Source organism: Carassius auratus, chromosome 9, assembly GCF_003368295.1.
Source record: "Carassius auratus strain Wakin chromosome 9, ASM336829v1, whole genome shotgun sequence".
NCBI classification, from domain to species: Eukaryota; Metazoa; Chordata; class Actinopteri; order Cypriniformes; family Cyprinidae; genus Carassius; species Carassius auratus.
In genome coordinates this window covers 12,159,285-12,186,267 of record NC_039251.1, presented here as the reverse complement: position 1 = coordinate 12,186,267, position 26,983 = coordinate 12,159,285, and the positions used below count along the sequence as shown (strand labels likewise).

Sequence of the window (26,983 nt, the reverse complement as noted above, 5' to 3'; positions counted from 1 at the left end):
GTGGCATTATCAGTAGCATATGCACAAGGTCTTTGCCTTTAATTAGTCTAAGAGAAAGTAACCCGAACACTTCAATCCTCTTGGAAACTGTATGCAAGAGGGTTTTCATTGAGGTTGTACTTCGGGCTTTTGATAACCCCAACCAGATTCCTTTAGATAACAATGCACTGGGATCATCATAAATACAAGAAACATGAATAAAAATATAATTTGTGACCCTGGACCGCAAAATCTGTCTTAAGTGTAAATTTTTCGAAATTGAGAATTATACCTCATCTTAATGCTAAATAAATGAGCTTTCCATCGATGTTGTTATAGATATATATAATATATATAGAGAGAGAGCGAGAAAGAGAGAAAATTGCCTTTGAAGTTTGCCAGATAATGCCTTAGCAATGCATATTACTAATCAAAACTGAAGTTTTGATATATTTACTATAGCAAAATGTATAAAATATCTTCATAATGATATTTACTTAATATCCTAATGATTTTTGACATAAAATATATTATTTTGACCCATTCAGTGTATTTTTGGCTATTGCTACAAATATAGTTGTGCAACTTTAGACTGGTTTTGTGGTCCAGGGTTACATTTGGCCTTAGTTCTACACACTGTACTTCATAACTTTTAATCTATTTTAAACACTCTATAGGAGCTAAAATAAAGCAATTTCAAGTATCAGTTTCGTCCTGTAATGGCATCTATTATTGTTATATAGGTAATCTTAGCATTATTGCGACCCACCTTAAATTCTGCCCTAATCACATTATTTCTAAGGATAAAAGCTTGTGATAAATACTTCAATTAGTAAACATCTGTGTTTGGCAAAATTACTGCGCTTCACTAACATTCCCTGATTTTGTTTCCAGTAGCGAGCCAAAAATGTCATTTGTCTAATCTGTTATCACATGGAAACAGCAATTCCCACAATGAAAAGAATTCCGCTCTTTCTTTGCTATGTTCATTAATTAAAGTGCTCCATGTAACCGTAAACCTTCATATTTATAAGCACACACAAAAAAAATACATATAAAGAAAAAAGTGATAGAGCAAAACAAACGTATGTGGGCGGGTGATGTGTGCTATCATCATGTAGCAATGATTATAATAAATGAGTATTCAGTCAGTGCCATTGGTGTTTAAAACAAACTCATGTGGCTGTGCCAGGCTGTTAAGTGCTATAAAACCATTTCACATCTCCAAACCAGCAACACAACATTATTATTCCCATTAACAGAAAAGCATAGTGACTGGCAGTGTTCAAAACTATACACAAATCTAGCCAGAGAAACCTGGATGGTGCGGTTTTACCGAAGATTTAGCAAAGTTGTTTTCCAACATTTAAGGAGAACAACATGCCCAAGTAAGCTAAGTTATCATCCTAAATTCTATCTGTGTAGCTCCATGAGACGCTTCTTATAGAAAAGTCATTATGGGAGACAGTTCAAATGGAGTTTGAGGCAGATTTGAGGCAGTCTCAACTCTGACCTCAGGGCAAATATTCCATTCGTACGTTCTTATTTGTTCCTCATGGTACTGGATGATGGTACTCCTGCTGTGATTTCAAAACATCCCTCACTGCAGTTTTAATGAACCCAGCTAGAAAAAGCTGCCATCTTGATCGCAAGTCTTGTGCATCTCATCGACTTGCATGTGGGTGAAATTTCTATAGTTGTAACAGTTTTCCGGCCATATTTCAGAAGAGCATCTAGGCGTTGTGTGCTGTTGAGTCTTCTGTACAAACATGGGCCTTTGTAACTGTAAATATCCGTTCACCACAGTATGTCCATCGATGTGGATCCTCTTGGTCGCTAGTGTTGATTTTAGCTTCTAAAGTTCAAGGTAGACCCAATCTGGGTTTTCGTTCCACACATCAAATGACAAAATAAGGAAGAGGCTACCTTAAGGTGACAACTCTGTGAGCATACAGATCAATGCTGGCTAGATCAACAATAAAAACTTTTATTACAGTAGACTGTTGCAGATCTGCTTTTATGAAGTTATTGATTTTGTGGCGGGCTGCAGTACGGACTCCTTCACATGCGTGCTGACACTGTTCTCAGCATGGAGCACTTGTCTTTCATTAAGTTGCCTTTACACATGTAGTTTTATAGATGTATAATATGGACCGCAGGAGTGTTTCCAGTTGGCAATCATTCCAGGCTTACTTAAGAATCAAAAATGAAGAATGGCTCAATAGAAATAATAAAAAGTGCCTTGTTTGAGCAATACATGTGCCGATGAATTATGCAGATAGCTTTAACAGAACATTACACAATGTGTCGTTTTGAAGATGCGCCTTTCGAGAAGGTGGTGATCAAAGGTCCCAGCTGACACCATGCTGTAATGAACATATGTTTTGTTGTATATAACAGCATTTAGCATACAGCCATGCCTGTCGCTTACTTTTTTGGAGTCTCAATCAGTAGGCAACACGGAGGACCATTTTGGGCCCTTTTGTCCCAAGGCCCACAACGATATTCCCAATACGAAGGATTTGCTTACAACACATCTGCCTCATAAAATCATGTATGGAGTGCTAAAATAAACTATGCTAACCTAAGTAATAAATTTCAGCAGATCCTATTGAATGTACAAATCAAAATAAGATAAATGGTAGAAATATTTCTGTAATTGCACAAAAGAATGACTCCTCCCTGCTATTGGACCAACCCACGTTCCATGTCAATGTCAGCACTTGCTTTCAGTGAGATGAGTGTAACATGTACCAAATGTTGGGAAGAGTATCATTTTCCAAAAGTTGGCCTCAGGTAGGGGAGACAGGTCTTAATGGTGACTTGAAGTGAGGAGAGACAAGTAGGAAGGAGCTTTAATTGATGTGGCCATCAGTGACCAATGCCTCTGGAGGAGAAGCTCACTCAAGTGGATCAGTTCCAGGTCATTGGAGGTTGGGTGTTAAATCCAGTTCAGAGAGGAGCAGAGAGATCAGGATGCTGGTGTAGGAGCCAGGGTGAGAAAACACTATGACTCTCTCTTTACCTCCAACTTTCCTTGTTTGTCTTGGCCATTGTTGCTACACAACAGTGTTTCTCTGGCGGTAGGGAGGAGGTGGCAACACTGTTCCCGGTTTTAGCGCATACTCGGAAAGGTACTCCTGGTTCTCAGCCACAGCGGGTCGGATCCGTCCGTTTTGCCGGTAGAAGAAGCGTGTGCTGCAGTCCTGCAGATACTCAGGGTTGTGGAGAGTGCCCTTGGGGGGGAGACTGTGCTGCCAGTACTCAGGATTGTCAAATGTCTTTTTGGGCTTTATGTCGGGCTTGATGGTCCCAGAGTGAGCGGGATGGAGGGTGTGCGTTGGGTGGAGGCTGTGTCCGGGATGGGCAGAGTGGAGGGTGTGGCCTGAGAGGGTGGAGATGCTTTGTTTGCCTTGGTAGAGAGGCTGTGTTGTGATGTGGGCATTTGATGCCGCTGGTTGCATTGTTTGGGGAAGGTTCTGGCTGGTGGAAATTCCACTATTTGCTGCTACTACTACTGCTGCGGAGTGTGGAACAGGCACTCCGTTCTTCCTCAATACATCGTGACTCTTTTCCCCAGAGTTATGAAAGGTGTTGAGGTACAACGGGTCATTGACATACTCATCCTCTACTTTGGACTGTCCGTTGGAGGTACTGTGGTAACCTCGCTCGAGAGTGCGGACCTCTCCATTTCTGCGATGGGTAACAAAAGGGTTCTCCTCCACAGGGTGTAGATAATCTGCACGAGAAAAGAAAAGAGCTGTCAGAAGACAGAAGGTTGGCAGGATGAGAACATTGTGGCAGCTAACTCTCTGAGGTAAAGCCGACTACCATTGATCTCAGCAGGTTTTCTATACAGACTCACTAGGATGCTCTCTGAAGTCCTAGAGTTATAGTAAATCCAAGTTCTTTCCATTAACATTTTTGCTTGAGTATATTTTACAGAAGAATGATTGAGGTTACAAAGTGTGCTAGTGAGCCCATGACTATGCTAGAATTAGCACAAATTAGCCCAAGATTCACTAGCTTCTTTTCAAACTGTCCTAAACTCTTAATGTCTTAGCAACTTTTATGAAATTTCAAAGGGATTCATCACTGCTTTGAACCCTGGGTTATGAAAAACTGCACTGAGTACTGGTGCTATAACTAGCAGTTTGAAATAAGAGGCCAGTTGTTTAGCAGGATTCCTGTTAGTAAATGAACATGTTAATTTCTTAACGGATAAACATATTTGTGTCTTGATGCAATGTCAGTCACTTTAGATAAGGGTGTAATCTTAATGTAATGTTTAGGAGCAGATGAATAATCACAAGTTTTCTTAAAGCTTTTCTCATTAAATATTATGAACTTCGTAGTCAGAAATGTTTCTCCTCGCTTGCTCCATTTTATCCTTCCAGTACCTGAGGGCTTTTTGTCCTGCATGGCGCTCATGTATCCATCCTGGTCAGTCTCGGCTCTTGCTCCGCGCTCACACAGTATCACAGTTGGATCTGCACTGTAGCGCTGGCCACTGCTGTCCTCCCCGGTGCTTGCCCTGGGTGAAACCTTCTTCCTAAGAGTGCCATTACAGCGGCTGTCTTCAAATGCCTCCGAGGATCCCGAGGCCCCCTGCTGGGTCATAGATTGCTTCTGAGCAGGACAGCCTGGGCTGACCGCAGACACAGCAACGACCCGCGGGATAGTGGCCATCATCTCCTCCATGCCGAAGCTGCCGTCCTGGTACGCAAACTGGTTCTGCAGAAACACAAATGAGCCTTTTAGTATCTTTGGCATGATCTATTTCTGTTTGCTTTACAATTAAACACTTCAAGAGGAGCAAATATTTTATGCTAGGGAGACTCCAAATATTAATACAGTTTATGAGATTTAATGAAAACTTGGCAACAGTGAATGAACAGACGAGTGTGTAGGAACACAGCTCTCCTGATGCAATTAGAAATCTCATCACAATTAAACTTTGTTTTTCTGCCTGTCTTTGTTTCTAGCTCCTGTTGTGAACTTGATTTTCGTTAAGTGCTGTGGAGGCAAGACTGTAGCAAAAAGGCCATGTACATTTTTAAGGTATAAAATGGTAAAACCATGTTACTATAGAACAGTACCATAGTACTAAATGATCACTATATTTCTGCATTATGGTTCTTAAAATGGCTCTTTATCAGATTTCTGGCTATGTCTTGAATTCAGTGTCTGTTTCCTCAATTTCCCTTACCACCGACATTTTCTCTGCTTCTCCACTAACCACAAAGCACCAATCTCATCTCTTTCTCTTTCTCCTTCCTATCTTCCCCAGCACCCATCCATGATGCTGCATTCTTGTGAATAAAGAGTGCTGCCCGGCAGACCATTACTCTAAAGAACAGGAACTAAGAGTTGAGACTGTCACATCTAACATAAAACTATACTTGTGTAAGAAGTGGACAGAATCATTAAATGCCATATCATGAAATTATATAATTTGATATGTCAGTTACATGTCACAGTAGTTATTGTCTTATAGAAAGTGACTGAAAGTATACATAAACATGATGATGCCTATTATTGGATAATCTTGTGAATAAAAGCTTCAGAAATGTCATTAGGGTGTTCAATAGATCAAATGTAGAGTTTACAAAGAATAACAATTATTTTAAAAGTATAAAATAATCTATACAAAATTAACATTAAATTTTAAATTTACATAAAGTATTTAATGTTCATGCCAAACCTTAAAAAAATGAGCTTTTATCCCAGTAGCCCATTAAACATTTACAACCCACTGACCAAGGATGAGCTGAAACACATGCACAAAAATGCTTTTTCCATTATGCTCAAACTTCAAGACATGAATTTGAGTTAATATCGCAATCCGCTTTTTGGGTTATTTGGCAGAGTTTTGTTTTCCCAAAGCTCAGTTTATACGGCAAACTGCAGGCGAAAGATTTCTGTAACGTTCCAAAGAGGCTCTGAAGGATTGATGTGCCTCATTGATATTCATACCGCTCACTCTCTTTTCTCTCCCAGTTAGATGCAAACAAAACGCAAGTTAGAATGCAAAATGGCACACATGGTTTGCGAACACAGTCCAGGCAAAAAGAGGAAACATTTCATCACACCCACCCCTCCCACACTCTCTCACACCCTCGCTAAATCCGTTCTTAGTCCCTGGCAAAGACTGACTGAACCCTGAGATTTTGTCTTGCTAAGTTACAGTTAAGAGCTGTTTGAGACTCATCCCAATCTGTTGTCCTTTCCCACTGCCGCCACGCACACCAACAGTTAATAACGTGCTCATGGCTGACTAACACAGAGCAAATACCCACTCTGGACTTCATGTCTATGGGCAAATATCATCTTCACTTTAGTGAGGACCCAGTTATTTACACTGGTATGCCTCCGTAATGAAAGCCCAGGCATGGAGCCCATTATAGGCACACGTATTTAGGGGGATATATTTTTCATCCTTTCCACATGAAAACGTTAATGCATGTCACAAACAGCACTGCTGCTTTTGAAAATGCTAAGACAAATTAGCACCTGTAAATAAAAAAAAGACTGAATCTCAGCATTTCAGAACCCTTTATCAATAGGGGGGCATTACTAAATTGCGAGACTTTTCCTCAAAGCATTTGTGATTTCATATTTCAATGGCAGACAGGTTTGTTCTGGGAGAGCGTAGCATCTGTCAATGCAGGAATGGTGGGGTGGGCTTTCTGGGATGCTCACGTGGGCAGCACTTAATTGGCCAGGGGAGCATCCATCCACTCCAAGGTCAACGTCAGCTGGATGATGGACTCGTCTGAAAACTCAATTCAGCCTCAGACAAGCAATAAATAGAGCTTCATGGAGTGAGAACTAAAAGTGCATTAAAATGTAAAAGGTATCCTAAAATATGTAAATATGTGCAAAATACCCAAATGTGGATGCATGATGTATGTTCAATGCATCAGTGACCTCTTGTCCTTTGCCTGCTAAAGACATTTTTCAATATTTGACAGGAATCAAGGCAAGTGAATTGATTCTCTTCAAACTTTTTACCAAAACAGAAATCTAGAGCTTATGATTTCAAGTGTTCAGATGAAGTGATAGGAACATTAAAGTGATGCAAATACGGCAATCGATTGATGTTGAAAGACTGACTGATTCCAAAGTTAGTTAGAAGTCAAATTAGGTAATATTGTTTAAATGTTTGGGGTCAGTACAATTTTTAATAAGTTTTAAAGAAGTCTCTTAGGCTCATCAAGGCTGGATTTATTTGATCAAAATAGTAAAAATAAAAAATAAAACAGTAATACTGTGCAATATTACAATTTAAAATGAATTCTGTATATTTAATTTTCTTAATTTTTTTCTTCTTTATATATGTATATATATTTGTATATATAATTGTAATGGCAAAGCTAAATTTTCAGAAAAAAACATTTAATCTTATCATGTTAAAACCATGATACATTTATTTATTTATTTTTTCAGGATATTTGATTAAGTCCAAAAAAATATATAAAAATTTAGATTTTTTTGGTAACCATTTAAAAGTCTTTACTGTCATTTTGGTGCATTTAATGCATCCTTGCTGAAAAAAAAACTTTGCTTACTCCAAACTTTGAACGGTAGTTTACTGTATATAAACACCCAAAACAAAAACAAAAAAGTACATTTATTGTATTTCAGGTTAGGTCTAGCCCATTTTGTGATATCAGTCAAAAAGCAATGACTTTGCAAACTGGCTCTTTTATGAGGAGGACATGCCTTCCTTTATGAGAACTTCCAAATTAGGCATTTCAATTTACCCCATTCATTGTAATACAAGTGGCCAATCTCTGCTATACTGTCTCTGACAGAGCATGGTTTATTAAACGACTCTGTGTGAGAGTGTGAGCGGGTTAGTACACTCACTCTGTTGGGATCCATGCGTGATCTGGTTGTGTATGCCAGTGGGGGAATACTGAGGGCTTGTGGCACCAAATACTCCTCGGCATCCATCAGATCCTCCAGTTCCTCCTCATCTAGCAGACTCTGGAAGAACTTACTGTCATTGGGGCTGGGCAGCTTCATGCGGTCATCCCCCTGACACAGAGAGCATCGGGCTTGAGATCATGTATTATGCAGAGAAACGATAGAAAGACCTTATGACACTTATGTGTTTTATTTATCGATTGTTCTTTTATTTTGTTATTTATTTTATTATTGTACAGTACACCAAGGCCATTTGAGCCCAGCAGTTAGGCTCTTACCTGGATGACTAGGTAACGTTGTGGATCTCTTGCCATTCGGCTGAACTCTGCTGCAAGCTCCTTAAATCTGGGTCTGCTGTCTGCATCTATCATCCAGCCTGGAGACACATGCACAGCACAACTTCAGTCAGCAAAGTAGAACACAACCGATAATCAGTGCTGTAGTGTGAGCTTACTGTACATTTAAAAGAAGGTCCTTGCTTTAGGATCTGCAAAATGCTGACAAATACCAAAGAAATCATTTCCCCTTGGTTTTTAAAACAATAGGAACAAGTGTTTACAATAATGCACATAACAATATGCTGATAAGTTGATAAGTTCATCCGCCTAGAACTGTAGAGCGCATTAACAACTCAAATAACATATTTCATACAGAGCAATTAAAATAAGTGATTTAACAAAACTGGAAGCTTCATATTTCTGCAGTTAAATTATCTGGAATTAACTATCTATTCCAATATTGTTTCCGGGTCCAAGCCTTTACTCTGTTTCAAGTAAGAACACATCTAAATAGGTGTTTAGTTCATGGCTCACAATGTCCCAGACACCAGTATTTTAATTATTCAAAAAAGATGAATCACTGTCTGGCCAATAAAGATTTTGGTCTTGCAATAAAGGTTAGGATCATGTTTTTTGTTGTTGTTGTAATACAGCACAATGTTAGCACCATTAGTTGTTTGCTTTTCATTTATTTTAGTACAATTTATAAAATATAGAAAAAAAAAAATTTGAATTAGTTTTTAGTTTTTTTTCTGGTTTCTTTTTAGTTTGAGTATTTTTGTTATTTTTTATATTTATTTTTAATTCAGGTTAGGTTTTTGGTCATTTTTATAGTTTAACTTTTAAATTTTTACTTAAGATTTTATTTCAGTATATTGAAAAACAGCTGTACTGAAAAACCACGTCACAATAAAAACATTAGATCATGATAAAGCATTTAAAATGTATTAATAATCTAAAGTTGTATTATTGATAAGAAGCAGTTTACTTACAGTATGCACAACAGGATTCAAAGGTCACTGACCTACAGTATAAACTCACAAGGTTTCCTTAGCTGACCTGCTTGAACACTAAATAAAAACGGCTACCTTGATGTGTCATTGGTGTGAAAAAAAAAAAAAAAAACTCTGGGATAAAAATTTGTGCAAAGCTCCCTTACATTTGACCATGACCATGTAGACGTCAATAGTGCAGATGGGAGGTTGAGGAAGCCTCTCTCCTTTCTCCAGCAGGTCAGGGATGTCTCGGGTCGGGATTCCATCGTACGGCTTTCCTCCGAATGTCATCAGCTCCCAGATAGTCACACCTGGAAGAAGATCCAATAAACATCAATTTAAAAGCTTGTAGGCATGTGTTGAGACTGTTGACTCTGTGTTTGTCTGATTCATACAGAGTCTAACTGCATGAAAACACTTGAAATAAGACTTTAAATAAAATAAGTTACATTTTACTGAGGCAATTAACTGCAATTAAGGCTCATCTCACCATAACTCCATACGTCACTCTGATGGGTGAATTTCCTATAGTGAATGCACTCCAAAGCCATCCACTTTATAGGCATCTGACAAAACAAGAGGGAAAAGTGGATCACTTTGAATAAAAAAACAAAACACAATGATACAGTACATGAAAACGTAATAAAGTAAGAAAAAGAAAAACATCAAGTGAGCACAAGTACTGTTTTATTGTTTATTTATGCAACTTGACAAAGTTTCTTCAAAGCTTACATTGCTAAAACCAAACCTTATCACAGAATCATGCATTATATATTAAGTCAGGAAAGTTAATATTTCAGAAATGGAATAATCAGTGACGTCTGATTCTTTTCATCTTTTGCTATCGGAAGAAACCGTTTGGGTTAAATGTGTGCGCAGTGCTGCTCGGCATCAAACCATGCTAAAGCTTTAGAGTTTTTCCTCTGTGGGAGAACAAACACGGTTGATTTAAAAAGGTAGATGGTTGGAGCTGAACAGAACAGAGTCCCAGGGTGCTCTATTCTGGTGCAGCACCAAGAGGGAGATTCAGATGGATAAGATGGAATGTGTAGATCAAGTGAAGTGCAGGAAAAGGACACAGCTGCAGGTATGTGGAAGTTTGTTTGAAATGAAAAGGTGCTGAGAGGATGGAAGATTGACTCTCTGCCACAATGTTAGGGTAGGCTGGTGACCAGGGTTTTTAGTTATTTATTATTATTTTTTAAGTTATTTTTAGTGCTATTGGGTCACTTGGGCTTACTAGTTATTGGCGGTTCCTTACTGATGAAAGCTTAAAGTCAAATGAAAATTTGTAATTAGGGTGTGGCTAATATGTTTTACAGTAAAAAAAAAAAAACTGTAATTGGTTTAACATTAAGTGAAAGTGACGAGACATTCAGATGACCCATACTCAGAATTTGTGCTCTGCATTTAACCCATCCAAAGTGCGCACACACACAGCAGTGAACGCACACACACTGTGAACACACACCTGGAGCATTGGGGAGCCATTTATGCTGCAGAGCTTGGGGGGCAGTTGGGGGTTCAGGGCCTTGCTCAAGGGCCCCTAAGTCATAGTATTGAGATGAGAAAGCACTGTACATTAACTCCCCCCACCTACAATTCCTGCCGGCCCGAGACTTGAACTCGCAACCTTTGGATTACGAGTCCGAATCTCTAACCATTAGGCCACGACTTTCCCCTACATGTACATTCACTATGAAAAACTGTCAGATGTATGTTTTTTGCAAGTAAACACTATGTAATACCATAAACAGTGCCTTGCGAAAGTATTCATACCCTTTAATTTTTTTTTCACGTTTTATGTTAAACTGCTTTAAATTACCTTTTTTCCACATCCCACTCTACACTCCATACACCATAATGGGAAAGCAAAAAACAGTTTTTTTTAAATCTTTGCAAATGTATATATAAAATGAATCTATTGCATAAGTATTCATATATACATATATTCATAATACAGTTGAAATGCAGTTTAGGAGCATTCATCATGTTGCTTAAAGATGTTACTAGACTTCGAGTGAAGTTAATCTGTTGCAAATTCAATTGAATAGGTATGATTTAGAAAGCACACGCACTTAATAAAAGGTCTAACAGATGATTATTCATATCAGAGCAAAAAAAAAAAAAAAAAAGGAAGGTGTTTGAAGGAAACCAGCCCTGCTCATCACCTGCAGAGTAAGCATCCCAAAAGTAAAGTGTTCTGGTAGCAGCCTAGAAGACAAGCCCAATGCACCAAAATATTGAGATAGCCTTAAAGAAACCCCAGCCCAGTGCATTCAGAACCTCAGACTGGGCATAAGGTTCTCCTTCTAACAGGACAATGACCCTATGCACACTGCAAGAGTCAATTATAGACAACTCTATGAATGTCCTTGACCGGCCCAGCCCAATGAACCCAATGAAATATTTCTGGAAAAACCTGAAAATGTGCATCTGCCCCCATCCAACCTGACAGAGTTTGAGAAGTGAAGAGATGAAGAGAAAAATGGCAGATAATTGCCAAATGCTGAAGAGCCAAGCTTGCGAATCATTCTAATAAGACTTGAGACTGTAAAGGTGCTTAAGTGAAATATTTAGTTAAGGCTATGAATACTTATTCAATGTAATTATTTCAGTTTTTTATATTAAATAAATAAAGAAGTTGTGAAAGTTCTGTTTTTGCTTCGTCAATATGGTGTATGGAGTGTAGACTGATGTGGAAAAAAAGTTATTTAAAGCAGTTTAACAAAGCAGCAACACAACAAAACATGAAAAAATTAAAATAAAAAAATTAAGGGGTATGAATACGTTCGCAAGGCACTGTATGTATTGTAAACAGTAAAAGGACATTCCCAGTGTATTTTAAACTAAAAGTTTTGTTTCTTCTCATTTTTGTAACCACTAATTTTCATTGGTGTTTTTTTTTTTTTTTTTTACATTTTATTTTATTTAGTTTATTGCATTATTTTAGTGTAATGTGTTACAGTGACATTGTTTTGTCTTTGTTTGTTTGACCCTGTAAATATGTGCTATATGACTATGAGTACTGGCCATGTTTTATGGAAAGGCCAATAAAATAGTCATCATGTGGCTTTATATTTTAACACCTGCATTATTATGGTGGTTATATGTACATTTCAAGGCAAAATCTGATTTTGATATATTAGCATTGTCACTTAATGAAACATAGTGCCTGCATATTTTATAAATTGTAAAATTTAAAGGTACCGATATGCTATTCTGTAATATTTGAAACTGCATTTTTCGATTTGATTGATTCATTTTTTTTTTACATTGATGGATTTCTCCTTCAATGTAAAGCAGAAATCCTTTGCCCATTTTCTCATGAGGCAAAAACTGTAAATCTGATTAGAAAATTCATCAGAAAAATGAAAACACATATTGTCACTAGTCTGCGTTTACTCTGGTTTTGATTAGTCGTGTAATATGTGTCAAGAACCTGTGAGTTTTTGAATATGTGCGGAGTGAAAACTTCTGTTTTGTAGTGTACATTTGGCCTTAGCAAACAATGTTAATTAGCCTGTCATTAGAGGCTGTGTTCTAAAACCCAGGGAAGAATGTTAATTGCAGCACATTTCTTGATTACTCAAAGCATTGTTGCTCCAACACAAAGAGCATATGTAAACTGATGTTATGCAAACAAGTCAGTGCATGCCCTTTGTCTTGTTGGGGTCATGTGATACTGACCTTGCCCCCGTCTGCATTGTATTCCTTCTCATCTGCATCCAGAAGGCGAGCCAGACCGAAGTCAGTGATCTTTATGTGGTTGGGTGACTTCACTAGGACGTTCCGAGCAGCCAGATCCCTGTGCACAAGTCTCCTGTCCTCCAAGTACATCATACCCTGCATCAACACACACACTTTTTAATCATCATCAATTACAGTGACAGTAATTTAACTGTTTGGTTGTGTGACACAAATAATAAGCGTGATGGTACCATCTCACAAGCTTATCAAATTCCTTTAAAAAACAAATAATTTGAATAATACTGGTTACATCTACTGTACTTCATTTTACAGGTTACTGGTTAAGAAAATGTACATTACATATTACATGTCTTTATTTCATTTACCATTATTTAAATCATGTTTATTTTTATTATATATATATATATATATATATATATATATATATATATATATATATATATATATATATATATATATGTGTATGTATGTAAGTATGTATGTATGTGTGTGTGTATGCATGTATATAAAATAAATTTCAAACAATTTTGAACAATTATGCTGCCATATAAGAGGACAATATTTCAGTTGAACAAACTAATTTGTATTTGCTTTATCTTATTTACACTATTATTTACTTAATATGCTTCAATAGTCTACTGCAAAACTACAATATATTACTGAATAATACGCATTTAAATTCATGATACCATCACTCTCTCTCATAAGCTAATTCTTCATGTATTCCTTCATGTGTTGGCATGATTAAAATGAAGACTCATTATGAGGAAGAGTTTGTAGCCTTAAAATGAAATGGTGAGGAAGGAGGCAGTAGCAGTAAAATCAAAGTTTGTTTGTTCTACCATCACTTTCAAAGACACTTTGTGGAGGGATTACAGTGGAAAAAAGTCACAGTATTATTAATGGAGATTGTTCACATTGATAAGCGATGAGTCTCTTCTCAGGCGTGGCCGTGTATCGCAAAACAATGAAAACTCCAGACATCAATTTTCTGGAGGAGCGACCAATGCATGTAATCGATTTGAGTCCAACCTGCAGCATGGAGGCCTTTCACAGGGCCGCGATCCATGCGCAGGAAAACAGCCTTTCTACTTTTTCTTCAACAGGGCTTTCAAGTGCCCTTGAGCCAGTGGCTGGATGAAATTTAAATCTTAATGTGATTTGTGGAGAGGTAAGGACAGCTTGTGGCAAAATGGTTTTTTACTAAGAAAGCGAGATAGTGAGAGCAAGCTTGTAAAAGTGGGGAAATACAATTTGAGAGGTCCAGTGTAGCCCATCCCAGGTGCTCTCTGAGATGAGAAGACTCCGTCTGTCATCACAGAAAGAGTCTGGTTAAAAGCGCTTTTAATATCAAATAGCTGTGAGAATTTATTCATAGGAGGAAAATGTATTACATCACCTGTAAAGCACCATGTTGCTGTTGCTACAAACATAGTCAGCAATGCATCATATACTGGGGGAAATCCTTGTAGTGCATTCATTTTATAAGGAACTGAAGAGAAATTTCAACAGATTTGGCTATTTCTGGAGGAATGAAATAAATCTTAATTTTTTTTGTGTCTTTTGCACTTGATAAAGCAAAAACCCTGAACATTTTTTACAAGATGGTTGAAAAATATTCTTTAAGTACTCTCGTGCAGTTCTTTATTTTGCAGATTACTAGTTAAGTAAATGTGTTTAATAAAACATAAAATGAATCAGTTATTTTATTATTTTACTAGTCAACACTTTTTTACATTTTATAAAAAAAAAAATATTGGTAATTTAAATAAAACCAAATATATATATATATATATATATATGGAATTATTATTATTCATTTCGATTACAGTTATTTCAGTTAGTTCTCGGGTTAGTTCACCAAAACAGTGCTGTACCTAATTGATGGAGTATATCAGAATATGAACAATTGTGCTGTTAATATAAAACTGTAAGTTACAGAGTTATTCTACAACTGAACAAACTAATTTTATGATATTAAGTTTTTGTTAACTCACCATTTCCTTATTAATATGCTTAACCAATTTACTACAAATTATGCAAAACACTTATTTAGATTTGTAATTCAAGAGTTTTTATTTTAATCATCTTGTTGCTGAATTACTTGTATCCAGTTTTTAAATTCAAATGACTTGAGATAAAAATCAGATTTTCTGCTTTGATTTGAAGTGCAAAACAACACATACAAGGAGTACTTTATAAAAATAGCCAAATCTGTTGGCTATTCTGCTCATTTTCGATTGTATCATATGGCACGTCAAACCTGAGTGAGAGCTCAATTCTAATTGGGAACAAACCAGTGACACATAAAACGTATAATGAATGAGGAAAGTGGCTCGCTTTGCAGCTTGTCAACAGTCTACAGACTCAAGACTTGCAGCACAGTCAGATCTGAAAGCGTGTTTCTCACTGTACTTATTAACATGATGGCAGCCGCAGCTCTGAAAGAGAAATCCCCCAATTTAAGATGAGCCAAAAATATGAGTGAACTGGCTGGAAATGAAGAAAGGGGTTTATTTCAACCGCATTCAAATAAGTTTGGATTAAGCTGGGAAAGAAGATGAAGCTTTACTAACAAGAGTAAAAAAAGACTAATATGTGGCTCAGACAATTCTTATGTTATGAAACAAGTATTCTTTACCAAAACCAACTAAGATGCCTATAGAGGAAGGTTTCAAAGGAATCGTTTTCTTGGCATCTTAATTATCCTTCCCCTAAGATTCCTCAATATGGCCCTTGTAGCAAATGGACTCCCAGAATGCACTGTGATTAAAACAGTAGGAACTATATCCAGTATTGTATTATATTACCATATTATAGCCATTATAAATATACATAATTCATTTAATATGGAAATAAATATCAGTCTTTGCAATCAAATCCTCATCCAACACAAACCAACCTGATGTGCCTCTCACAGTAAAAAGTGACTATAGTTCTAGTTCGATTAGTAAGGCCACATGAGGGTAGTGTGAATGGGATTTGTTGAAGATAATAAATTAAACAATAAGCTCTTAATGTCCTTCAGGGGTCGGTATGCAGTCCAATGGTGCTACTAAAGGGTTGAACAAGAAATGCTAATCTTCCTGCTTTGAAATACACAAATATCTGAAGAACTGTCAAGGAGGAGGGAACAAATCTCTTTATGCCATGCGTTCGCAATCTTTTCCCAGCATGCAAGTGTAATCCGAGGTAATGGTGTGGGGATTACACCCTCAGTGCTCGTTGAATGAAAAAAAAAATCACTTCCTCCTCTCCGTACACACCCATAACCACATTTCACAGAACTGTATCACATGTAGGCATACACTACTCTTCAAAGTTTGGGGGCTGTAAGAATTGGTTAAATAAATTATTGCTTTTATTCAACAAAGACATATTGAATTGATTGAAAGTGAAATGAAAATGTTTATAACGTTACAAAAGACTTCTATTTCAATTCAATCCGTTCTTTTGAACTTTGAAAAATGTTTTATAGTTCATACAACAATATTAAGGAGAACAATAGATTTCACTAATAATAATTAATGTTTCTTGAGCACCCAAAGTAACATATGAGAATTATTTCTGAAAGAACATTTAACACTAAAGACTGTAGTAATGGCTGGTGAAAATTCAGAATTGCCATCACAGGAATAAATTACATAAAACATAACATAAAAAAAAGTAATATAAAATTCACATAATCCATTTTCATTATAATATTTTAACATTATTATTATAAAATAAAAAGCATAAAAAAATAATATATATATATATATATATATATATATATATATATATATATATATATATATATATATATATATATATATATATATATATATATATATATATATATATATATATATATGTGTGTGTATATATATATATATATATATAGTGTATATGTGTGTGTGAATCTTTAACCCCCGCAAACTTGTGTAAGTGGTCTTCAAAAACAAATTTTATTTGAAAACACATTTATGGACCGTTTCCAGTCTGTTCACTGTTTCTTTGACATACTGTATAAACTGACAAGTCTGACTTAAAGAAACATACTTGTGCACATACAAAAACCAGAAGCATTTACAGAATGACAGGCCTCTGAAGCAAACATGAACAAACACAAAAGGAAGTGACAATCAAGAACAAATGACCATGACTGGCAACCATTCTGTTGCCTTCCTCCTTCCTTCTGCAAGCACTGCAGTGCGTATCACCAAAGACATGGTCTTTAGAGCTTTTCAAAGATTAATGAGCCTACATTAACATTAATCGTCAATCAAAATGCAATTATCTTTGTGTTTGCAGAGCTGAGGTAGAGAGGAGGGAAATGTACATTTCAGGGTAAATAATCTTGACTTGTGCACAGCTGTACCTGCAGACGGAGAAAGTGCTTGCCTGGACCACAAAAAAAAAAAAAAAAGTGATTGTCATACTGGCATGGCTTTTCAAGAGTCTTATTTGAACAAAAAGCATATCTGATCATCTTTAAAATGTTTAAAATAACTTATAACTAAAAGTTAGGTTGCTTTCACACCTGCCTCATTTAGTTCGGTTGAATCGTACCAGAGTTCGTTTCCCCCTTTGGTCCAGTTCATTTGGGGAGGTGTGAAAGCAGCAATCGCACTCGGGTGCGCACCAAAGGCGGACCAAACAAGCATACCGAGACCTCCTTGAGGAGGTGGTCTTGTTACACTTTCAAACGAACTCTGGAGCGGTACGTTTGTGGTGAGAACGTGGTCCGACCTCGAACAGACCCAACTACAAAAAGTACTGATCATTTTTGGACTAAACCAGCTGACGTATTCAGCTGCGCTGTGCATTATGGGATGAGGAAGTGTTTGTTGACAGTTTGCACTTTAGCATGGCAGCTCGTGGACAAACTTGGAGTTGCGAGGAGGTGTAGAGCCTCATAGAAATTTGGTCTGATGACCATGAGCATGTCAGAGTTAAGAAGAATTAATGCACGCCTCCGCTTGAAGTTACGAGCGGGCCGTTTGCACTGCATTAGAACATTGTTTTCAAGTCGCATTCGCGCTTCATTATAGAAATGTATTGTTTGCATATTGTGGTGTATTCAAACAATGTAATAGATTACGGCCAGGGACAAAACCAGCCCACGCAGTCATCTCTCCATAATTGTGTTGTCTCCGTGTTGTTTGCTGGCTTTTCCTCTTATATTGGAATTTTCCTGCACGTAAATTCTTACCAATCGAAAAGCAGTTTAGGAAATTATGTGGATGTTGTCATGTGACTGCATTTTGGTTTGTTTCAACTGGTTCAGACCAAAACAATCAGTGTGGTGTGAAAAGGAACCAAAAAAGCTGAAAAATGCTACAATGTATAATTGTTTGCCCTTGGTTCGGACCAAATGAACCGAACTAGAGATGTGAAAGCACCCTTAGGTTTATAATGTTAGCGAGGGAAATAACTTAAAGCAAAACATCACATACTGTAGATGTGCTTCTATCAAAGGTTTTCCTTCTCTTAAGCTATTTTTATTTCTGCTCTGAATAAGGAAGGTTAAGAGGCATGAAAAAGGGAAGCATTTTTTGTCTTTCAGGCCACGGACAGAGAGAGTTTTTGCAGTGAGGCCTCTCAAAAACATTGATACAGATAGAGCTGGAGTGCTCTCAAGAGCCATACATTACTGTCTGGGGAGAAAAGCACTGCCTACTCTGAAAATTTTAACATGGTCCCAGAATTTCTTATTTATGTTCATATCAGAACTACACAAACAAAGGTCCTATTTAAAAAAAACAACAACAACAACAACAATTTGGTGGCACCAATTTTGGTGGATATTAAAATTATACCATCGACATTGACTCCTGGATGTGGGTGAACCCTGAAATATATACTTTATATATATTGGGTGTTGGGTTTGAGGGGGTTTATAGCCCCCAAAGTAGTGCAATGACCATATCTCAAATGTCAAAACTCAAAATAGGTCATTTCCAAACCTTTCCATATTTTACAGTCACCGTTATGCAGATTGATCATAAATATAGCTAAAATACTTCCTTCTTTTAAAACTTAACATATAGCACAGCTTTATCATAGGTAAAATGCAAAATATTTCAATGCAAGCATTTCAGTCAAATGTAATTTATGCAATAATTCTGTGCTAAAAAGTTGGATTTGCCAACTTTGCATCCAACATGAGCTGCATCCAAAGTGATTTAAATACTCTGCATGTTGATAGCGGCTCCCTGATGCGTGAAAATTATATGCAATATTAGAATGTTTGCGTAAGCAATAGTCAGAAATTCAAAAGGATTACTTTTTTAGGTCAGAAAATAGCACATGTCTGGGGAAAAGAGGATGTAGGGTCACCCTAATATATATATATATATATATATATATATATATATATATATATATATATATATATATATATATATATATATATATATATCACACACACACACAAACACACACACAAAATATTGGGTATAGCAGCTCATATTTATTTAGACTAATTAAATATGGTCTACTATATCCAATATTTTTATTTATTTTCATGCTTGGAGAATCAAAATGTTAGTTTAGCAATATGCTGACACTAAGCTATGTTAAAGTCAATTCTTAATCTATGTAAAGCATCCCAAATCATCACTAATGAGGTTATATTTCATGCTGCTTATGTAGGTTTTGAAACCGAGCTGAACGCACTCACACCAAATCCTCTTAAGATAAATATCGTATCCTCATTTATTTAAAAACACCAGCTGCAATGTGTTTTCCCTATATAGCATTGCACTGCGGTTTCTTCAGTTGTTTCACGTCTCTCGCAGGACTAAATCCAAACCCATTCCACAGTCAGCGCACAGGCCGTTTTGGCCCATTCACTCCAGTCCCGGTGTATTTAAAACAGATTACTTCTGCAGCCAGGACAGCCAATCAATACTAGCTCTGATTACAATAAGCCACAAGATGGCCGCGCCACACAATATTTATCCCCAGAGTGGACTTTAGTGTAATTAGAAATCAATGGCTCACACAGTCCATTAATGCAGCGGACGTGCTGATAGAGCAACAGAGATTTTCGCATGCGTGTGAAGAGCCCTGAAGAGCTGAAAGAGCTGAAGGCAACCCCATTTTAAATATAATGTTCAGTTTGGGGATTCTACATCTTAATTTGTTTATAAGAGCTCGCAGAATTTTTCAAAGATACACAGTTCTCAAAGTGTTCGGTATCTGTTCAACATGGGTGACCATGATTTATCTTAAGCTTGTAGAAGTATCAGTATAGAGCAGGTGTCTTCAACCTTTTTTTTGTATAAATGTGTTGTTGGCCTATAATATTATATAATTAATCTTAAACTAATATACTAAAACATTGATATTGTGCCATAATAATGCATTTAATGTTCAAAAGATGTCATAAATGAAGTATTTTAAGTTTGTAGTGCTAGATAAAAAGGGAATGTACAGTAAGTCTATGGCAAAATATTGTGAATCTTTCTTTTAGTTGTCCTTGTGGACTATACACAGTTATTTTAGTGCATAAAAGTGAATGACAGTAGTAAACTCTGACGTCTCTTACTGAATCCTTCAAAAACATTCATGAGCTCAGGAGTTCTACTTTGAATAAGTCTGTACTTTTGCACGCATTGTTAAAGGTTTTCAGCTACAAAACACAATGTGTTATGTTCAAGCTTATTGTAAGCTTGTTCAAAAATGACGGAAACAATAAATGTTGCTGAAAAATAATGTCTGTCTCATTAAAGTTAATTTAAATAAACGAATATTCGAATATATTCAGTGTATTTAAATTAATTTAAACATTTGAGTGAATTAGTTAACAGTTCACTTAAGGGACTTACCTCTAAAATAACAAAAGAACTGCAAAGGTTTGGGCCTGCTGTTAATATAAATATAAAAAGATTTTTAAACACACTCTTAACTAATGTACTAAACTATAAAGGGAGTTCCCAATATAATTTGCAGCAATAACTAGAACTTTCTTTCATATAATATGTAAAACGGGCTTCAAAAATTAACAATGACCTGCGAAATATGTATTGATACCCAGTCCTACTTATATATTACATTTTAATGACGGGAGGGACAATGGAAATTAATACTTAAATTTAGTTCTACTTTAGCTTCAATTGAACTTAATATTTAATTTTTGTAATGCATATTTTCATCTTCCCCCCAAAAATTGAGGTTAAGATCAAACAGATTAACGGTCCCCCTGCAGTGCCATAACAGACCCCCCAATGGGCCCCTGCGGAAGACCCTGAAAATGGGAAGATCAATAACGCACTCACTCAAAGATTCTCAGAAAGGATTTGTCTCCATGTTTAGTAATCACGTTTCAAAACGAAAGCTTTAAAGGAATGAAAAATCCTCCCGCTTGCTCATTATTGGATTACTATATCTACGCCCATATTACTTCCCCCGTAAACTTATGATTACATTAACTTCCTTCCCAACTCACTTTTGACCTTTTGAATGATGTCCTCCTTTCCCTAAGAGACAGATTTAAATTGTGTTTGTCACTTATTAAGTGTTTCTCATTTTGCTGTGATGTGAACTTCTCTGAATTTAAAACCCAAAGCCATCTGTACGTATCTTGTCTCTGTGGAGGATGTGTGCTCTTGAATAATCTCTGAGTAAAGAGTGAGGAAGGTGACCTGTGAAGATCCACTGCAGTGAAAGTGAATCAGTCCTCCTGTCTCTTCACCCTCATGCACACTCCTTATCCTCTCTTATACCTGCAACCACATCCGACTGGGATTAGACTCAGCCATCTCTTCATCATCCAAACCAAAAAATCTGTCCCTGATATTTCAGTAGCGCATTGCGTGGAGCCATGTAACAGCCTTAGTCTTGCAGGTGTCATCATCAGTATTCTAAATGCCCTTTCTGAACAGTTTCACCACCACAAAACCATTCCATTAACTCCAGACCTGTCAGAAAACCACAGTTGCTTGAAAAAAATTCTGGTAATCAACAAAATTAGAGGGGAGATCTGTATATTGATTATAACTGCAATCAAACTAGGGACTTTAAATTGCCATTTGTTTTTTAGGAAGAAATTGGGGCTTTGACCTTGCAGATAAAGCTTCAGGCGATTCAAATCCTTGTCTAAAAATGCGGTTGTGTCAGAAAAGACTATACTGATCATCTTCACCATCAAAAAACTTTAGTTTTAAAACTTCATAACTTATTATAGTTTTTCTATAATAGTTATCTCTTATGCTCAGGAATGCTGGATTTATTTGAACAAAATTGCAGTAAAAAAATAAAAAAATAAAATTAAGACTTTGAAATATTATTACAACTTTAAATAGCTGTTAAATATATATTTATTTATTAAGTAATTCATTCCTGTTATGGCAAAGCTGCATTTTTAGCTGTCATTACTACAGTCTTCAGTGTCACATGATCCTTCAGAAATCATTCTAATATGGTAATTTTGTGCTTAACCCTCTGGAGTCTAAGGGTATTTTTGGGGCCTGGAGAAGTTTAAGTTAGAACTATTAAAATGTTTACACGTTATGTGAAAACTAGTTCAAATAAATAAAAAGAGACTTACTCATGTTTATGATCTCTGCTGAATTTCTGAGGAAATCCATTTCTCAAATCCTCAACCACATCACATCTTTTTGGAGTGATTTATGTTTTATTCCTCTCATCGCGAAGCAAACAGTAAAATAAAATAAAAACTTGAAGAACAGTCTGGCTGCTTTCTCTTTTTGAATCTGAATAGCGCGTTCAGCGTGGGGGCGTGGTCACATTAGATATAATGAACGGAGACATGAAAAATAGACATCGCGTTGTTTTCATATGGATTACTTTATCTCAGAATATCTGTTTTCGGCAGCACTTGTTTAGTTTAAAAGTAGACATTTCAGGCTTTCTATAGATATCTCTCTCATGTCTCTTTGTTGAGTATTCACGGAGTTACACTTCATTTTAATGACGTGTTTGTAAATGAAGATCAGCGCAGACAAAGGCTGCAGACAGCGCACCTTGTTTGTTATCTTTATTTTATAAGTGCACAAAGGTGTTTTGTTATTATGTCTGTATCCAAAAAAAAAGAAGACCCTTTACAGATTCGATTGATGTATTGCTCTTATCTGTATGATTAAAACTGAGAGTGTAATTTAAGTTCTTTTCGGGGTTATCCGGAGAAAATGACTCAAAAACGCATATATGCGTTAATCGACTTCAAAGGGTTAACTGCCCTAAATTATTATTGGTACTCGATTCTTAATAATGGCTCTTTTTATTATCAATGTTGAAAAAATATTTTGCTGTTTAAAATTTTACTCTTTGAATAATAGAATGTTTAAAATAACAGCAATTATTTGGAATAGAAATCTTTTGTAAAAATAATAAATCTTTTCATTTTAAGTGTCTGTTACTTTTAGATCAATTTATGCATCATTTATAGTGAATTAAAGTAATAATTTCCTTTTTTTATTTATCTTACTTACCACTAAAATTTGAAGTAGTGTATCATGGTTTCTTCAGAAATGTTACGCAGCACAAATGTTTTCATCTTTCCAACAAAAACAAAATGATCACTGAACATCAAATCAGCATATCAGAATGATTTCTGGAGGATCATGTGACACAGTTTTTCTAAACCTTTAACTGGCAGCATAGATGACAAAATAACAATTTCATCATATATTTTAACTACTACTAAATGCAGAGTATTAAACCATGAAGGAAACTGTTTATTAAAAAATGTGAAATAGTTGTAAAGACAGCTCCAGTGGGGACGTCTTCCTTGTCTGTGTGTCTCGACTTGAGATTTTAAAAAAAGGTCCCCCTTGTTCTGTACAACTAGTTGCTGAATAGAGAAATAAGAAATGCTTATTAGAAATGATGTCTCTTTTTCCTCTGTCAAGTATGTTATTATCCAGCACCTGGACTGCGCATTAATAGAGGTTAAAGAATCTCTCTCACACACACTGTCACACACACACACACACACACGCTGAATGAAGAAAGCAGGCGATACACTCCCTCTGTGACCAATTTTCAAGCCAGTGTTTGGAAAGAACACAGCGCGAGCACAGGAAAAATAATAAAGAGCGGCATGCTGCACAGACTAAGGGCTAATTAAAAGCTGAGCAACACAACATGGCTGACAAAAGAGAGGCCTGTTTAAGTAGTTTGTGTAAACATGCCACTGAAGACTACCAGTGCAATCACAGAGAGGAGGAGGATGGGGTGTATCAAACAATGACAGGTGGTGAGAGAGAGAGCGAGAGAGAGAGAGAGAGAGAGAGAGAGAGAGAGAGAAGAGCACGGCAACAAAGAAATGAGGAAAAGTACATAGAGATAATACACAAGAGAGAAATTAAGGGTAGAAACATAAGAATGCTTTATTCAGCAAGTCTTACAGCATGTGTCTCTCTGTCTGTGCAAGCTGTGCTGCATTAAATTGCCATATTGTGATGTTAATAACATGAAACCAGTCAAAATCAGGGTTGCTTAAAGGTGCCTTATGGCTACAAGGCAGATAATTAAGAATGCCTTGATACACTTATTTTTATTCCATACATGCATTAAATCTATATACAAATGATCCCAACCTAAACTAAATATTCTTTTAAGATACCAAGTAAAATGGAAAGAAATTTATAATCATGCATGAAAAAATCAGGTTGTATATTTCCAAAATAAAATAACTCCCTTTCTCCTTTGGGGGAAAAAGTTGATTGACTCAAAAGATGATTGCAGAATTCAGTTTGGTGTAACTCAATGTGAATGTGTAAAATCTGCCTCAGCATTATATTATTTAAATTTAAAAATATATAAACGCTACTGTTCAAAAGTTTGAGGTCAGAAATAATTATTTAATGTTACCAAATCTGCATTAATGTCTGCATTCAGCCTGTGGATTAATGCTCAACATTGTCACAGGGGTGGTTTAATTTCAGAGTAAGTTAGCAAAGCAACTTTTGAGGAGTTAGCAAATCATCTTTAAGCCTTTACAATTCTGGGCTATTATTTGTAATTCTGTGCTTTCATTGTGCAGCTTACGGCAGGATTGGGGATAGTTTAGTAAAAATCAATGGTCTGTTTCCAAGTTCTGCATGCATAAAGTTTATTTTCTTTCTAAATTCTCCACATTTTCTGTACACAAATACAAAAGGACACACACACACGTCAACAGCATGTATTACATAGAGAAACAATGCCGTGTTAATGAATATGGCATAAAGTTTACTACAGAATAAGCTTTTTAGTGATGACCATGATGTTTTATTTCACTATCTAGCATTCAAATTCAATAAAATAGAGTGAAAGAGACCAAAAAAAAGAAAAGGAAACTGGAATTGGCTGTGTTTGTTTGTAAAAGAGTATATATATATGTGTGTGTGTGTGTGTGTGTGTGTGTGTGTGTGAGAGAGAGAGAGAAAGAGAGAGAGAGAGAGTGCCCTTGTGTGTGAGAGCCTGGCTTCTGTCCGTCACACTTCAGTAGCCATTCAGCAGCACTCAGAGTGACAGAATACCAATAGGGAACTTAGACAGGAGAAGGACAACTGGGCCACAACTAAACTGAGCTGGCCGCTGACAGAAAAAGAATCAGGCAGGAGAGGCAGGACCCTGATCACATCCTTCAACATATCATGACACCTGCTTTGTAAATCATGGAATTAACATTAACCTGTCATTCCTATTTATAGCTAATCCATTACAGCCAGGACTCTGGAGTATAGTGCTGAGCTATGCCAAGTTATGCTATGCTTTGTTCTGTTCTGCTTGCTTTAACAAAAACTCACAAAAACAACCTTCAAAGTTCAGGCTCTTTGTGGTAAACCTGCTTTAAAGAGCTGTACATTTGTATATCCAGTGTTTGAAGCTTAGATGCCAGTGAAAATAACATAATGAGGAATGTGATACTACAGCCTTGCCATCATAATGTCTTTCTAATGATATAAGTGGTCAGTTGTAAGTGTTCCCAGATTATACTATTTGAATTGATTTTGGCTTGCATGCATGTATGTGACGTTCCAATAGCTCGAAAAATCTGATTGCATTAGAGAAATGAAGAATAAAACAATTACCTTCATTTCTTGGTAACCATACTGAGTCCATGGTTATTATAACAAACTACTTGTCATAAAAAAAAGAAAAGGGGAAAGTTATGGCCTAGTGGTTAGAGAGTTTGACTTTAACCCTAGTGTTGTGGGTTCGAGTCTTGGGCTGGCAGTACCATGACTTAAGTGCCCTTGAGCAAAGTGAACCCAACTGCTCCCCGGGCGCCGCAGTATAAATGGCTGCACACTGCTCTGGGTGTGTGTTCACCATACTTGGCTGTATGTCATGTCTAGTGCTGCAACGACGCGTCGACGTCATCGATTATGCTTCACACTGTTTGTTTACATCTCGCGTAATGGCATACTGGGAATGGAGAAAGTTGCATTCTAGGCTATCACAAAAACAGAGACCACAGTTATCAAAAGTATGGGAATACTTTAAACAGAGGCCAAATAAAATGGCCCATTGTTCCCTTTGCAAAACCGATATGGTGTACCACGGCAGCACAACTGCGATGCGCGAGCACCTAGAGGAAAACATCTTGACGCTCTCCGGTATTATGGTTTAACTGGTTACCGTGTGATCTTGTGACCAACTTCCTGGTTCAGGTCTGATATTCTTGCGCTTGCGGCATTCTGAAAAGTTTAGATGTTTTTAACTCGACGCGGTGCGGACGCGCCTGGAAAAATGTGATGCTAAAGAACATTTCATGACATCTCAGACAACTGTAAATTTATGGCTACTGTGGTTTAATTATAAACGCTATCATAAGCTCATATTTACCATAGTAAAATAATTTTCTTTGCCTCTATTATTTTATACTGTAAAAACTTCAACCACGTTGGTTGAAAATGAATAAAGGTTGAAATATTATATTAGAAGTTGTACTTATATATATTTTTTGTAAGTAATCCAAAGGATTCATTAGCTAAAAAAAAAAAAGAACATTAGATTAATTATTTATTGTAATAAAAATAATCGTTAGATTAGTTGACTAATCGAAAAAATAATCGTTAGATTAGTCGACAGAAAAAATAATCGTTAGTTGCAGCTCTAGTCACGGTCACTGGAAAAAAATTTTTTTAC

At 36.4% G+C, this 26,983-nt stretch overlaps 1 protein-coding gene across 3 annotated transcripts in view; it reads right to left on the bottom strand.

Moving 5' to 3' along the window:
• Positions 1-522: 522 nt before the first annotated feature.
• erbb4b (erb-b2 receptor tyrosine kinase 4b) overlaps positions 523-26,983 on the bottom strand; it is a 287,765-nt gene continuing 261,304 nt past the window's right edge. For all 3 annotated transcript variants that reach the window (XM_026271454.1, XM_026271455.1, XM_026271456.1), the window contains 7 exons: positions 12,875-13,030; positions 9,675-9,750; positions 9,349-9,495; positions 8,190-8,287; positions 7,852-8,022; positions 4,380-4,713; positions 523-3,718 (listed from right to left, as the gene is read on the bottom strand). In XM_026271454.1, the coding sequence (XP_026127239.1) occupies positions 3,039-3,718; positions 4,380-4,713; positions 7,852-8,022; positions 8,190-8,287; positions 9,349-9,495; positions 9,675-9,750; positions 12,875-13,030 (1,662 nt within the window). In that variant the 3' untranslated portion in view covers positions 523-3,038. The remainder of the gene's footprint in view (positions 3,719-4,379; positions 4,714-7,851; positions 8,023-8,189; positions 8,288-9,348; positions 9,496-9,674; positions 9,751-12,874; positions 13,031-26,983) is intronic.